General features: G+C 36.3%; 1 protein-coding gene across 1 annotated transcript; it reads left to right on the forward strand.

The window, feature by feature from the left end:
• Positions 1,656-7,004, forward strand: LOC109849971 (protein DETOXIFICATION 18-like). The gene is made up of 7 exons (XM_020419867.1): positions 1,656-2,084; positions 2,833-3,377; positions 3,568-3,654; positions 3,765-3,821; positions 3,888-4,126; positions 4,225-4,343; positions 5,395-7,004. The coding sequence occupies exons 1-7, from the start codon at positions 1,713-1,715 to the stop codon at positions 5,521-5,523; spliced, it is 1,548 nt and encodes a 515-aa protein (XP_020275456.1). The 5' UTR covers positions 1,656-1,712; the 3' UTR covers positions 5,524-7,004.

The following is a 16,888-nucleotide window of genomic DNA, read 5'->3' on the forward strand; positions in this document are numbered from 1 at the left end:
AACCTCTACTGTTGCGGGATTGTTCTGGCTATCACGCACCAGTGCGCCGTCAATGCTCGACTCCATCGGATTTATGGCTAAAGACGGAGACATTCTTTATGGGTTTTATGGTGTCCTTTGTGGGTTTTATGGTGCTCTTTGTGGTTTTTATGCTCTTTGTGTGTTTGATGGAGCTAAGATATAGAGCGAGAGGCTACTGCTCTGCCTGCGGATGCTACTACTGCTGCAAGGTTGAAAATTTATTGTTGATTTGATGTATGTTGTTTGTTTTGTGGGATATACACGATTTTAGTGGAGTGTTATTTAATAAAAATGGCTTTAATTTTGTTGGTAGTTCTGTAATAAACAATAACTTTTTTCCATTTGTCACATCGCTAGAACTTAGATAGTCCACTAAGAAAACAATTTTGTAGAAAGTTATGATATAGTATCATATATATTGCTAAAAATTAGCGATCTAATGGCAATTCCAGTGATTGGTACAAATACGATGGATTCAAGAGGTTGATATGAGAAAATCCCTAATATTATATGGTTATATAGATTAATTATATTTGGCTAAATTTTTCTGAGAAATATTAAGAAAATATCCCAACCAACAAAGTTTATTATAATTATTTATTAGCAAGATGGAATCTCAAGGTTTATATGAATGTTATAAGATAAAGCACAAATGACAAAAGATTTATAATTCAAACAATCGAAAGAATATTAATAGATATTTTGGGTGATCAAAACTTTTCTGTGGAATAATAGTTCATTAGAGAAGATTTCTGCCAAGCCTTATCTGTAACTACCTGTGCTAAAAAAAACAAAAGTAACCAATGTAAAAGTCTCATAAAATCAAAGATAATCAAAGATTTTCTCTTAATCTTTATATGAAATCTCTTGAAGAGTTTTGGCTTCGCGTAGGTATGACAAAGAGCCTATAATATATGTGAATTTCATATGTATACCAAATGAAAATGTTCTTGTGACAATGAGAATAGTTGTGAAAGAAAATTTATTGATACTATCATCCATCATAAGAAGCAAATTCTAGAGAAAAAAAAAGAGCTTCCTTATATCACTTTTTAACTTTTTTGCATAAGTACACACTTTCCATCTTAATGCTCAATCATATGTCAAATCTTTGTACTTGGAAATATTTTGAACCAAAATATTTTCTAGAATTATTATGCATATAAATCAAAAATAATTATTTCCATCTTCTATATTATTAATTATTATATTCATTTTTTCAATGATTTTTTTCCTTATTGTCTGCATATAAATTTTTTTATAATCAAATTTAAAGCATAAAACAATCACGTCTACACGAATAATTATAATATGCATCACTTTCAAGCAAGGCACGTGTTATTAAAAAACTTTGATGCATAGAACGCACGCAATATAAAAAAACTTATATAAATGTTGCGAACATGAGGCATGCGACTTTGTCAAGTTGAATGGGTCCGTTCCTTTGATCCGACCCGATAAGTGCTTCGACTAAGAAAAAGGCTTTTGATTAATTAATTTAAGAAGGGGGCTCATAACATCCTACTGTTTCCAATTTCGAGTACATACTTTTTAAATTTTTCGATTTTATCTGTGTTTCTTATAATATCAAGAGCGCAACTTTTTGTTTGTATTCGATAGAGAAAAATCCACGCCTCCTTGTTTGGAAGGTGCAGCGCAAAAGTCTCACTTGTCCACTGCCACTCAAATACATGAACTTTACAGTCAAACCCCTCAACTTCCTACCAATTAATCATTGGAAAAAAGCCCTTTCATTTGCAACTTCCCTCCTTCTGCATTCAGAGAGAAGAAAGCCAGCCATGGCTTCAACATCTCCTCTTGTCGTGGATTTTGAGGAGGCGGGGTCAGAAGCCGAAGGAGTTAGTGGGTTTATGAGTAAATTTATAGATGTTAACGAGGCCAGGACTCAGTTGCTGTTCTCTGTTCCAATGATCCTCACCAACATGTCGTATTATGCTGTTACCCTCGTCGCCGTTATGTTTGCTGGTCATCTGGGTGATGTTGAGCTTGCTGGCGCTACTCTTGGCAATTCTTGGGGGACCGTCACTGGGTTAAGTCTCATGGTAATTATATTAAACAAAAAAATTCACCCCTCGCTAATTTACGACAGTTTTTGGTAATTTTCTTTCTGTATGACTCATGTCGCATTCATAAATGATCCGACTAGGTTTTAAGCTGGCTGTTAATTATGTGATGCAATTCCCCGCCTTTTATCATAACCTGCTTCGAAAAAAGATGCAGAATGTGAGTGGCTTATTTCTACATTCACGTATTCATATTCAACAAGAGTCGTATTCTATACGGTGTGTTTTATGTATTTAGAGTGAGAAATCAGTTTAGATGTTGGTAGTTTTATTCAAGAAAAATGTCTTTTAAGGACCCAAAATATGGGACCAATGGAGGTGTCCCCTCCCTATTGCATAATGAGCTGGTATTTTGGGTCCTTGTAGCAGCGCTCATTATTCAATATCATTTCACATTTGTAGAGATCTCTGAGAAGACCTAAAGATTCATAGGTTGTAGTTCGAAAAAAAGATACAGAGCATTGCAGAGATATTGAAAACGCTGTATTCATGATTATTATGCCGACATAATGGTTTTCTTTTCTTCATTTAATTTGATCCATTGCAATATGCCACTGGTAAGGGGCAAAAGGTAATGGAAAACTGAACCTGCATATTTCCAAATGTTATCATTCAAATGTTTGAATCTTTCTGATTCTCGCATGCATTTAAACGTTTTGGTATAATACGAGCCCACCATTTTTGCGTTCAATGACCATTTTTGCTCTTAATTCTTCAACCGTTTCAGACTGGCTTGAGTGGAGCTCTTGAGACTCTTTGTGGTCAAGGATACGGAGCAAAACTATACAGAATGTTGGGGATATATTTACAATCATCGATTATCCTGACTACTTTCGCTTCAGTTATCGTATCTATACTGTGGTACTTCTCAGAACCGGTATTAATTTTGCTGCACCAAGATCCTAGTGTAGCGAAAATGGCTACCATCTATTTGAGGTTTCTTATACCTGGACTATTTGCCTACGCCTACTTACAGTGCCTAGTGAGATTTCTCCAGACTCAGTCACTGGTGGTTCCTCTAGTTATTTGCTCTCTACTCCCCCTTGTTTTCGATGTGGGATTAACATATTTATTTGTTCATACCTTGGGCCTCGGTTTCATTGGAGCATCATTGGCTAGCTCAATATCACTGTGGATATCAGTGTTTATGTTAGCAATATATGTCAATTATTCAGAGAAATTTAGATACACTTGGGAAGGATTATCCATGGAGTCATTCCAACATGTGCTTCCTAGTTTGAAGCTGGCAACATCCTCCGCATTAATGATCTGGTTAGTTCTTTCAACTTTATGGGCATTCTGTTATCTGGCTCAAATCTATGGGCATTAGATTATCTGTATAAATATGAATGATGCCAGTTATTAGTATGATTCGACTATTTCACTAAGACTCTGGATCCAATTTAACTAAGCATCTTCCTTGATGTGTTAGCTAACTTAGATCTTGTTCTTGTTGCCATAGTTTGGAATATTGTGCTTTCGAGATTCTAGTGTTGCTGGCTGGATTGATGCCAAACTCTGAGAACAGCACTTCACTTGTTGCTATGTGGTATGCCTACTTAAATTAATTTAGATACACTTGTTCCTGATTTTAAATAATTTATCGTATTTTCCCACTGCATATGCATTCTAAAAAGCTAGGTTTTGCTTTGAAAACAGTGTCCAGACGGAAGCCATTGCATACATGATCACATATGGATTTAGTGCAGCAGTGAGGTACAAACTCTCTAGTCTCTAACAAAAAAACTTCTTACATAGTTTCTGATTTCGTTATCATCGCAGCACTCGAGTGTCAAATGAGATGGGTGCTGGAAACATCAAGAAGGCTAAGAACGCTGTATCTGTCACGCTGAAGCTCTCTTTCTTTCTTGCTCTCACTTTTCTTCTTTCACTAGCATTTGGCCAGAAGATTTGGGCCAAATCTTTCACCACAAACGCCATGATCATTAAAGATTTTGCTTCGATGACTCCCTTGCTCTCGGTGTCTATACTGTTGGACTCAGCACAAGGAGTTCTATCAGGTGATGATCACTAAAGTTTCTATGAAAATTTCGAATTTAGAATTTTATTTGTGGAGTTAATATTCCTAATTTTCATGGTTTTGGATGAGGGACTGCAGGAGTGTCTAGAGGATGTGGTTGGCAGCATTTAGCGGCTTGGACCAATTTAGCATGCTTTTACTTAGTTGGCATGCCAGTGGCTCTCCTCTTTGGATTTAAGCTCGGGTTTTACGATAAGGTATGTTAACTTCATTTTAAATGTAAACAATCCTATGTTTGTTGGCGCATGAGCCTGAAGAAATGGGTTAAATTTGTATGTATGTTTTCTTCATCAATTGAAATCACAAGACCGCTACATGCATGCATATATACAATTTGCATAAGGTAATAGATTTCGTATTTGGAGCAGAAAATAGTATAATTCATGCATTAAATGCAACCATTGCCAATTGCAAAGTTTTTTGGCATATTGACTTGAGGATTCTTGATACTTCTAAAAGGTGTGGTCTTATCATAGTAATTGTGTATGACATATGAGTGGACATCATCTGTATTGAAAGAGGTTAACTGTGTTATAAGAGAGAACTAACAATCTCCCTCACAAGAAAATATTCAATGGTCCCAGTTCATTGCATTAATGGTGCACCGGATTAATTTCAGTTGTTGGATAAGTGCACAAATCAGTAAATCTTTTAGTCCAAATGGTTGACATCTTTTTGTTGTCCCGTTAATGTAATGCATCACGGAGCTATATATTGTCATTTTTGGTGCCCTCATTAATGTACTACAACAGTCTCTGCCATTATATTATGTCCTATGTCCCTCTTTCACCCAACTATGAGAGACAAGAATATATAACTACCAGTGATACACATGTACTCTATAATAATGGGATTGTACATATGTTGTTTAGCAGTTTCCTCATTTAATGTCACATAATGGTCCATGACATTTGAGCATACAAATTTTGGATCAACTATTTATAGGGCAATAGCAGCTTGCCAACTTCTTACAAAGGGTAAATTTTCTTCTACCAAGCAACTAAATATAGCACCAGTCGTTCTCTCAACAGAAAAAGAAAGAAGACCCCTGTGCTATAGGTGTATATATATTATAGAAAGACAATAACATTCATCATGATGTAAAAATTTCAAAGACACAGAATTAAGCTTAGACGTTCATCATGAATGTAATATATTCTTCTTTTTTTTAATTAATTTTGTGTTGGGGAGAAGGTTCCCTTATATATGCATGAAGAGATCTAAACTCTTATTGTTCTATTTGTGCAGGGATTGTGGCTAGGTCTAATCTGTGGGCTCTTTTGTCAAGCAACAACTCTCCTCGTGATCACTATCCGTTCAAAGTGGACTAAATTGGATTTGGTAGCTCAGGATGAAAAAAATCGCCTGCTTGTTTAGCTGGAACTATATATTATCAGAGAGTGGTTTATTGGAATTTATATCTTAAGGTATTATTGGCTTAGATGATAAACCGTAGGGATTTTTGTATGTAAACAGTTTCTAAGTGGAAGATTTTTGGGTACATTTGATAGAAGAGCATGCTTCCCTTGTTTCTCATATGTTACTTTGAGAAATAACAATAACAAGACCAAATGTTTGAGGATCTTCTTCTTTGTTGCATTAGAATGTTCATCTGTCAAGTATTAGTACCAGATCTTAATTGTAACATGATCACTCAAAAAGCTATAGAGCTCCTAAGGGAAAAGGAGAATTTGTATAATTTATATATCTAAGTATTCTGAATTAGTATGTTGTATATAGAGTACTCTCGTTCCGATGGGATACAGATATGGATATTATGAATATAAGTGAGTATCTCAACCCGTGTCCAAATAATCAGATTATGTATTGATTGAACAATTTCAATCGTTCATTTTCACCTTAGAGTACGTAGTGGATGTGATATCCATTTTTGTGATCCATAGATCTAACAATAGTTTTTTTGATATGTCAAAAATGTCTTTGGGCTCTGATTTGAGAAATTTTATTTACATTTAAGTAGGGTTTTGTCTAACATGATATATACATTTACTAATCTTATATGTTATCCTCATCTCTACATTTTGTCTTTATATGTTGTTCTTTTAATTGATCAGTATCCATAGTCGATTTTGACATATATGCACTAAGGAATCTCCTTACCAACCACCCTTGTATTTGTATCTTATCTAGATCCAGGCCCACTTGTGTGCACACAGCCAGAAGGTACGTAACCTAACTCTCAAACCTCAATAATTTTTTTGAAAATGACATCATTATTTTATGTTTGTAACTAATTTAAACATTACATAGCATTTTTGATATAACTCAAAGCGCGTTGTAAAACTACGTTTTTACAATTTAGCGTGTATTACTTTAGTGTAGCATATGTTAGTTGAATATAAGATGCATTATGTCAGTACAACTTGTCGCAGAGATTTGACAATATTTTCTTTGTTTGCTTTGCTTAAGATTTGAAGTTGCTATGTATTTACTTTTGGATTGCTTGCTAAGGTTTGATTGCTTCTTGCATTATGGTGATTCATATATCTAGTGACATCATTAAGCTTGTGACAGGTGAATTTACTTTTTGTGAGAGTGAATATATAAACGAGATACATAAATTTTTGATGATATATTGAACATTGTACTGTGTTGTTTGTAACTTCACATAGCTTTTAAATTTTATTAAGAAATAGTTTTTATAGTTTGAAATCATGATCCTGTTTAGTATAGTCATTACGGATATAAACTCGTGATCTATGTTACACGTTACTATATATGCCATTTTAAGCCTCAATGTCTCTTGATTGCCTCCTGCCACACCAATAATAAGCTCATACCTACCTCAACTTCCAAATTATTAATCATTAATGAACTTTCAATTTAAAACTACCTCCTTCTCTCCCCTTCGGAGTTGTACGCTGAGCAGAGAAGACTAACATGGCTTCTACAACTCCTCTTGCTGTGGAGTCTGAGGATGAGTTAGAAACAGCAGGACTTAATTGGTTTTTGAGTAGGTTTTGTTGGAAATGGGTGTAGCCCATACCTGTCAGTGACGGCGAAGACGAGCTCAGGCGAACTCGAGGTCGATGGGCTTCAGGCGAAGTCCAGTTGGCGAGCTCGAGCGAGATGAGCTTGCAGGCGAGGTTTGGATCTCCTTGCAGGCGAGCTCGAAGGCATTAGGCGCGGGCGGATCTCGAACAGGCGAATTCGAGCGAAGTGAAGTCGGGAAATCGAGCAGGCGGGCTCGATGGTCTTGTGCGGGCGAAGTCCGGAGCCGGCGAGTCCCTACAGGCGAGATCCCCCTTCTTACAGGCGAGCATGGGCTGAGTCAGCCGAAATCGAAGATCGCCTCCCCCTTTTCTTCGCCTGCGGGGTTGGAGAACAGCTGTCTCCAGCTGTAGGCTAGGGTTTCCCTATTTAAGGGAAACCCATGAGCACGAGATCGTTGCAGCCGCATTTTTCCTTCTTCTCAGCGACAACTTCAGAGGCGGCGGCCATTAAGTGAGCTCGAGATTTTCAGAAGAAAATCTCGCTCATTTAATCTCAGTTACTGTAGCATTTATTGAGAGAGAGGGGGGAGATTTTACTGTTGTAAAATCTCGCGTCTTTTATTCGAACAACCGAGAGTTTCTGTTTAGCTCTTCATTTGAGAGATTTCAAGTTTGAGATCTACTCTTTTACAAGCTTTGTAATCTTCTTTAATATAAAGAAAATTATTTGTGTGGCTCCCGTTTACACTTGTCGACAAATGTTTGTCACCAAATTACATGTGAACAATCTAGGCCAAAGTAGATAATGTTAGTTTGCAATAGACAGAGGGTAAACGAGACTGCTAGCTAGAAACATATTCCTTAAAGTCTCTTGTAGCAAAATTTCAAAATTACGGTGAGAACAGTTTTGCATTCTAGAGCATGTGTTTGCGGGCGTAGTATCAATTTAACTATTGAAATCTGAACTATTTAGTGCAGCGGTACCTTTTCTGAATCCATTTTAAAATTGTATCTGATACGATTTGAATCTCCATCTTAATGTGTTTTGCGTAATACCAAAATTTCGATATTGTGGGAAGACTGAGGATTATGTTTCCATATTCTTAATGGTTATGGTTGGTGTGCAAACATGGTTGATAGAAAATGTGCAATTAATAGTTGTATTTTCGTATTTGGTTGTTTTGTTACAACTCTAGTATATTTGTAATCTTCTTTAATATAAAGAAAATTATTTGTGTGGCTCCCGAGGACGTAGGCAAGTTGCCGAACCTCAAAAATTGGTGTTCTTTGTTCTTGTAATCATTTTTTTATTTGTAGTGATTTTTTCCATTGCTTAACACAAGATCCGGTAGGGAAAATTCTGCAGAATGGGTGTCAGAGCGTATCTGATATTCCCCCAACAACTGGTATCAGAGCTCTTGTTCAAATCTGTGTGTGTAAGAAATGACAGAAGAAGGCAAATTAAAATTTGAGAAGTTTGACGGATCAGACTTCGCCTACTGGAAGTCACAGATGGAAGACTATCTTTACCAGAAGGACCTTTATCGTCCGTTGATGGGTAAAGCAAAAGGAAAGAAGAAAGAAGAATCCAACGAGGACTAGGGAATATTGGATCGAAAAGCCCTGGGGCAGGTCCGATTGGCCTTCGTAAAATCTGTAGCACACAATATATTAAAGGAGAAGACGACGGTGGGGCTTATGGAAGCGCTTGTAACGATGTACGAGCAACCATCAGCTGCAAATAAGGTGCATCTCGTCAAGACGCTATTCAACCTCAAGATGGCAGAAGGATGTTCCTTCACGATGCATCTCAACGAGTTCAACACGATTGTTGATCAACTTATCTCAGTCGACATCAAGTTTGATGACGAAGTGCAGGTCCTATTGATACTATCGCAGTTGCCGGATAGCTGGGCAGGTTGCGTGACCGCAATCAGCAACTCGGCAGGAAAGAAGAAGTTGAAGCTGAAGGAGGTGGTAGCTATGATTCTATCCGAGGAGGTTAGAAGAAAATCGAATGAATCAGAATGTTCGGGTTCAGCCCTAAGTGTCGAGCAGAGAGGCAGAAGCCATAATAGGGAGAACCAAAACAGGAATCGATCGAAGTCAAAGAAGAAAAGGTCTAACTCGAAGGTGAGACCTATCAAGGGGAAATGTTGGAACTGTGGCCAGGAGGGCCACATGTCTTCTACCTGTAAAGCACCAAAGAAAAATGAGCAGGAGGCTCATATTGTACAAGATGTGCTGATACTCGCTATGGATAGCGATTCCGATTCATGGGTCATTGATTCGGGAGTCTCTTTTCATGCCACTGCTAATAGAAAGCTATTTCAGAACTATGTAGCAGGAGACTTTAAAAAAGTATACTTGGGGGATAATGAACCTTGTAGTGTCATTAGAAGAGGCGATGTGCAAATACAGTTGAAGGGCTCCAAGTGGTCTCTAAAGAACGTCAAACACGTACCGAAGTTAAAGAGGAATCTTATTTCGGTTGGCCAGCTCGGAGCAGAAGGCTATGTTATAACATTCACCGGAGATTCGTGGAAAATCTCCAATGGTACAATGGTGGTTGCCCGAGGTAACAAGACCGGTACTCTCTACCTAACTTCACACGCGAGTGACACCCTCGTGATTGCTGCAGGCAATGAGAATGCAGATCTATAGCACAATAGGCTGGGACACATGAGTGAGAAGGGTATGAAGATTCTATACTCAGAAGGGAAGCTAACCGGCATCGATTCGGTGGAAGTCAGTGTTTGCGAAGACTGCATCTTCGGGAAGCAGAAGAGAGTTAGTTTTCTGAAGGGTGGAAGACCACCTAAAGCTCACAAGCTAGAACTTGTTCATACAGATGTATGGGGTCTAGCTAGCGTGTCGTGGAAGACCACCTAAAGCTCACAAGCTAGAACTTGTTCATACAGATGTATGGGGTCTAGCTAGCGTGTCTTCTCTTGGCGGTTCGGCATACTACGTCACCTTTATCGACGATCACTCGAGGAAGGTGTGAGTATACTTCATGAAGCACGAGTCGGAGGTGTTCAGCATCTTCAAGAAGTGGAAAGCTATGGTGGAGAACGAGACAGATCTGAAAGTAAAGTGTCTAAGATCAGATAATTGTGGAGAATATAATTTGGAGGAGTTTAAGAAGTTCTGTGCTCTGAACGAGATTCATTTGGAGAGGACTACTCCAGGGACGCCGTAACAGAACGGCGTAGCAGAAAGGATGAACAGAACGCTGACAGAGCGTGCAAGAAGCATGCGTCTACATGCAGGTCTACCTAAAACCTTTTGGGCGGACGCGGTGCATACAACAACGTACTTGATAAATCACGGGCCATCAGTTCCATTAAACTTTAGGATTCTGGAAGAGGTTAGGAGTGGTAAGAAAGTTAATCTCTCACACTTAAGAGTCTTTGGGTGTGTGGCATATATCCACATTAGTGACCATGTCAGGGACAAGCTGTTAGACCCTAGAGGGGGGGTGATTAGGGTCTTATGCTAATCTAATCCGATTAAATGCCAATTAAAACTAATTAATAAGTTATCCTAGCAAGTATAAAATATAACAAGATATATAGGCTAGGATAAGCAATGTAAACAAGAAATATATCCTATATGATGAAATATATATACAATGATATGTGCAAGGATATAAAACTAACACAAGGTGATATATCCTACCAAATAGATATGCAATATGATATATGTGAGGATATGTAAACTAGCACAAGGGTAAAATAAACAATCTACACAAGTGATAGGGCAATATGATGAGCAATACACAAAGGCGATATAAGATATGAAAATAAGAATAAGAACGCCAATGCAATCACAAACAAAACGATATGTTTACGAGGTTCGGTCCCCACGACCTACGTCCCCGCTCCTCACCTCGAGGAGATCTCCACTATCACAATCGGGTTTTCTACGTTCACCCGAACAACGTTTACACCTCACAATACAATCACTATGTAATCACACCTCACACACTAAGTGTTGGTCCTAGCCCGTGTCCTCCTCCTCAAGTGCTCGGTTACAACCTCTCCCTAGGCACGTCAACCGACGCCACTCCTCTTGGATTCGACCCCGTCTCTCACCACACACTTCTCTCGGTGTACAAGTGTATTACAAGTGAATCCTCACAATAAAGCACAATTATGACAAATGATTGTTCTCAAAATAAGGTGAGAACTCAATTAAGCTCACTCTCAATGTCACAAACTCACAACCCTAAATTATACTATGAATGTAAATACAATAAGCTCAATAGGTTGTGTGTGAACAAAGAGTATCAATAAAACGATTAAACTCAATATAGAAATCTAGCTTATGGAAATTAAGATCAAAACAATAAATAGCTAGAATTGAGTTTAAGGAAAACTTCTCTATAGATCAAGAGTGAGAGAGAGATGAGTTGAATGCCCAAACACCAAAGGATGATCTCCTCTTTGCTCTTGTGAAATTTGCTTCACAAACTAAACTCAAACAAACTCTTAAACTCTTTTAAACAAAACTTAAACCCTTGATTAAAAACTTTCTTAAACTTGTTTTAAAACTCTCTTAGATGGCTTGAAAGAAAACAGCAATAGGGTATTTATACCCACTCAAAAACTCAGCCAAAACCCCTAACAAAAGACAAAAAAGTCCCCAGAAGACAGCTCAGAAAAATAGCCATTAGTGTCTTGAAATTTTGTGGGAATGTTCTAGACATGTAGATTAACATGTCAGAGAAAGAATTTCTGAAAAATCATTCCCCAGTCGAGAGAAATAAATGTTTGAACACAAAAATACAGTTTCTGAAAATCTGCTGTAATACACGATTTTGTAAAATCAAGTAGGCACAGTAAATCAACTCCAAAAATAGTAAAAACTGGAGGAAAGTTTCTAAACATGTATATAAACATGTCAGAGAAAGAATTTTTCAAATATCACTTCTCATTTGTAAAAACTCATCAGTTTTGTAAAACATGCACGAACATGTGCACGAACGAAAACGTGAATTTGTAAATTCCTTTAAACATAACAAATCAATTCCAAACTTGATGAAACTTTGAGAAATGTTTGCAAATGATATTTTGAACATGTTACAAAAAGAATTTTCCAATTTGCATTTCCCAATTATGAAATCTCATTATTTTGCAAAAGTGTTCAAAACATAAAAACCCAAAACCATGCATGTATATATATAACTATATATATACATAGAAACCAAATACGTGTGTGTATATGATATTGAGCTTAAGGTACTTCACACACATAATATAAAATCTAAACCGAACGAAAACGTGAATTTGTAAATTCCTTTAAACATAACAAATCAATTCCAAACTTGATGAAACTTTGAGAAATGTTTGCAAATGATATTTTGAACATGTTACAAAAAGAATTTTCCAATTTGCATTTCCCAATTATGAAATCTCATTATTTTGCAAAAGTGTTCAAAACATAAAAACCCAAAACCATGCATGTATATATATAACTATATATATACATAGAAATCAAATACGTGTGTGTGTATGATATTGAGCTTAAGGTACTTAACACACATAATATAAATCCTAAACTAAATTACCCAAGCTTGATTGGTCTTCAATAAGCTCTACTTGGTAATCTCGCGCTTTGGATATGATCGTTGAAGCTCTATTCCATCCATCCTCCAACTACGTTGTTTGTCTATAAAACATAGGAATGCACAAACACTAGACAAACAACATTAGTAATAAATTGTTTGTTAAACATCATCAAAACAAGAAGGCCAACAATCTCCCCCTTTTTGATGATGACAAACAATTTACAAAAAGGAATATATGCATGAAGGAAATGAACATATACAAGATAATACACATGCATATAAATGTATACTCACAATATTTCTCCCCCTTTGACAACATCAAAAAGGGGACAAAAAGAATAAGAGAGCGAAAGCTCCCCCTATCAATAAGCACGGGTGAGTATCAAACATAAAAAGATATAGGGATTGCCCCCCCTATCAAAATGCCATATGGAATATATGAAATGAATATCATGGCAAACATATGTGAGCATGCATAAATAATATGCCAAAAATCACTCACATTCAAGAGATAATGAGAACATATATAAATATATCAAGATGAACATATTGTCTCATATCATAAAAGCCAATGTATTGAATAGATTTATAAAATCAAAAGAAGAGAAACATGAGAATCATGTAAAAAGTTTTCAAATAAAAACAAATCAACCAAAAGAATTCATAAATCAAGGTTTATATTCAAAAACAATGTTTGAAAAAATTTTCCTTACATAACTTGATCAAACCACTCATAGAATACATTATAAAGCACGAATAGATGATCCATTAGCACAAACACATAAATATCATCATATAAGTGAATTATAATGAATTCAAAAGCAATCAATCAAAACAAAAATCTTTAACAAAAGAATTTTTAAGAGAGGCAACAATATATTAAGCTCTTAAGCTTGTTCCAACCCATATAATCATTCTAGCATCCGATAAACATGATTTGTAGCATCCGGTAAACATGATTTGGGAATAAACACCCAATAAATCCGGAGGGTTATATAAATACAAACCTCTCATCAAAATCAAAACTAGGAATTATGAAAACAAAAGAATTTGACCAAAGAAAATTTGTTTTCATAAAAAGTTTCAAAGCATAATTTTCAAATAACCAAGAAAAAGGAAAAATAAGAATACTAAAATTCTTGGTTTAAGATTTAAATTTGTTTTGGTACCCAAGAACTCTTGGTACCAAAAGATTTAGGGACATGACCCCTATCATTAAAGCTCAAAGCCTTAGGGTTATGAACCCTCTTAGGCACATATGGTGCACTAACATGGTCAAAACAATATTCATTCAAATGACCCTTCCGATTGCAATTTGTGCAATGAAAGAGATCCATTTGTTTTTGTGGACCATTAGCTCGTGCACGGGAATCATTTGCAAATAAAGATTTTCTTTTAAAATTATTTTGCAAATGAGAAACATTCTTAAACAATGGTCTATTTGGAACATATTGCAATTTAGAAGCTTTTTGTATATCAAAACAAAATTTAGCAAGATGTCCAAACCTACCACAAACATGACATTTAAAAACATGTGGTCTATGAAAAACATTTGGCAATCTAGAATTCTTTTTCATGTCAAAGCAAAACTTTGCCAAATGGCCAAACCGACCACATAGATCACATTTATACACATTAGCATGCTTATGATGAGAAATAGATGCATGTGCATGTGTGTGTACATGTGATGAAGAAACTTGATGAGATGCACAAGAAGGATTAATATTCTTATGTTTTTGTGCATCATAGCAAAATTTAGCTAAATGGCCTTTACGACCACAAATGGAGCACTTGTAAACTTTGCTATACAAGTGTGCATAGTGTATGGGTGATTTACTAGATTTAGCACACTTGTCCATAAGTTTCTTATGGTTATCAATGCATATTTTCAAAGTTGAATCTAAAGATGAAATACTATTTTTCATAAGATTCAAATCTTCATTTTTAGGCACATATGCATTTTTAGAAGTAGAACATAAATAGTTATTTATAAAAGAAGCAGTATCATTTTGTATGTTCTTTACTTCTAACATGGCATTATCTCTTTCATGAGTTAAACTAGCAACGTTTGAAGTTAAAGAAACATGATCCAATTTTAATTTTTCATTGTTTTCTTTAAGGATCATATTTTCATTAGAAATAATATCAAACTTAGAAGTTAAAGACTCATGATCGGATTTCAAATTTTCATGCTTGCTTTGTAAATTAATGAAATCATTTTGCAATTTGTTAAAGGCATGTAATAATTTTTCACTAGCACAAGCAAGTTCATCACTAGATAAATCATTAATGGATTCGAACTCGCAAACCTCACTAGGGCTATCGCCTAGTGCACGTGTGCATGAAGCTCCATATGAACTTGAAGCGGGATCCTCCAAAGCTTGTCGGATCGCCTCCAAGTCTCCTTGATGCGCTTCTATGAATTTCCATAATGTATAAGCGCTATCAAAAGAATCAAGCTTGTTAGACATAAATGAATCAAATGCATTTAATAAAAATTCTAACATAAGCTTGTTCATAATAAACATCTTTTTATCATGTTTGCTCCACTTGGATTTCTCCAACGTGGGCACAATATAAGCACAATCAATGATTTCCCATAAATCGATATTTTTAGATTGAACAAATATTTTGAATCTAAAGCATCATTGAGCATAGGGGAAAACATTTAATCTAGGAGCAATATTGATGGCATAACCTAAACCATGCATATCCATAATATAAAAGGCAAGCAAGATACAAATAAAGCTCAAAATTAGATTGGCACAATAAGCTAACTTGGATCTTTAACTCAAGGCGATTAGACCTTAAATCAAAGAGCACCAAGCTCTGATACCAATTGTTAGACCCTAGAGGGGGGGTGATTAGGGTCTTATGCTAATCTAATCCGATTTTATGCCAATTAAAACTTAATTAATAAGTTATCCTAGCAAGTATGAAATACAACAATGTATATGAGCTAGGATAAGCAATATGAACAACAAGATATATCCTAACAAAGAGATATAGGCAATGTATGTGCAAGGATATATAAACTCAAGGGTAAACAATCTAAACTAGATAGTGGGCAATATAATCAACAAGCAATATACAAAGGCGATATAAGATATGAACATAAAAGTAAGTGCGCCAATGCAATCACAAACAAACAATATGATTACGGAGTTCGGTCCCCACGACCTACGTCTCCGCTCCTCACCTCGAGGAGATCTCCACTATCACAACCGGGTTTTCTACGTTCACCCGAACAACGTTTACACCTCACAATACAATCACTATGTAATCACACCTCACACACTAAGTGTTGGTCCTAGCCCGTGTCCTCCTCCTCAAGTGCTCGGTTACAACCTCTCCCTAGGCACGTCAACCGACGCCACTCCTCTTGGATTCGACCCCGTCTCTCACCACACACTTCTCTCGGTGTACAAGTGTATTACAAGTGAATCCTCACAATAAAGCACAATTATGACAAATGATTGTTCTCAAAATAAGGTGAGAACTCAATTAAGCTCACTCTCAATGTCACAAACCCACAACCCTAAATTATACTATGAATGTAAATACAATAAGCTCAATAGGTTGTGTGTGAACAAAGAGTATCAATAAAACAATTAAACTAAACTCAATATAAATCTAGCTTATGGAAATTATAATCAAAATAATAAATTGCTAGATGAGTTTAGAAACACTTCTCTAAAGATGACAAGAGAGTAGGAGAAGAGTGAATGCTCAAACACCAAAGGATGATCTCCACTTGCTCTTGTGAAATTTGCTCCACAAACCAAACTCTTGTAAATGCTTAAAAGCTTTTTAAACAAACACTAAAAACAAACTTGAACCCTTGATTAAAACTTTCTTAAACTTGTTTTAAAACTCTCTTAGATATGTTAAAACTGAGGTATAAGGGGGTATTTATAGCCTCCCAATACCTCAAACAAAAGCCCAAACCAAAAGACCAAAAACCCCTCCAACGGATACAAAAAAATAGCCGTTATAGGCATTCTGGGAGCTGGGCGGTCGACCGATCTTTTTTCCGGTCGACCGCTCGCACTGTTCAAACCTGGAAAAGTTCCAGAGACATTTCCGGTCGACCGGTCCGGTCGACCGGAATTACTGTAGCAGTGCGCAGCTGTTTTGTAAAATCAATTTAAAATAGTAAATGAACTCCAAAAATTATGAAATTTTGTGGGAATGTTCTAGACATGTAGATTAACAT

This window comes from Asparagus officinalis, chromosome 7, assembly GCF_001876935.1.
Source record: "Asparagus officinalis chromosome 7, Aspof.V1, whole genome shotgun sequence".
NCBI lineage: Eukaryota > Viridiplantae > Streptophyta > Magnoliopsida > Asparagales > Asparagaceae > Asparagus > Asparagus officinalis.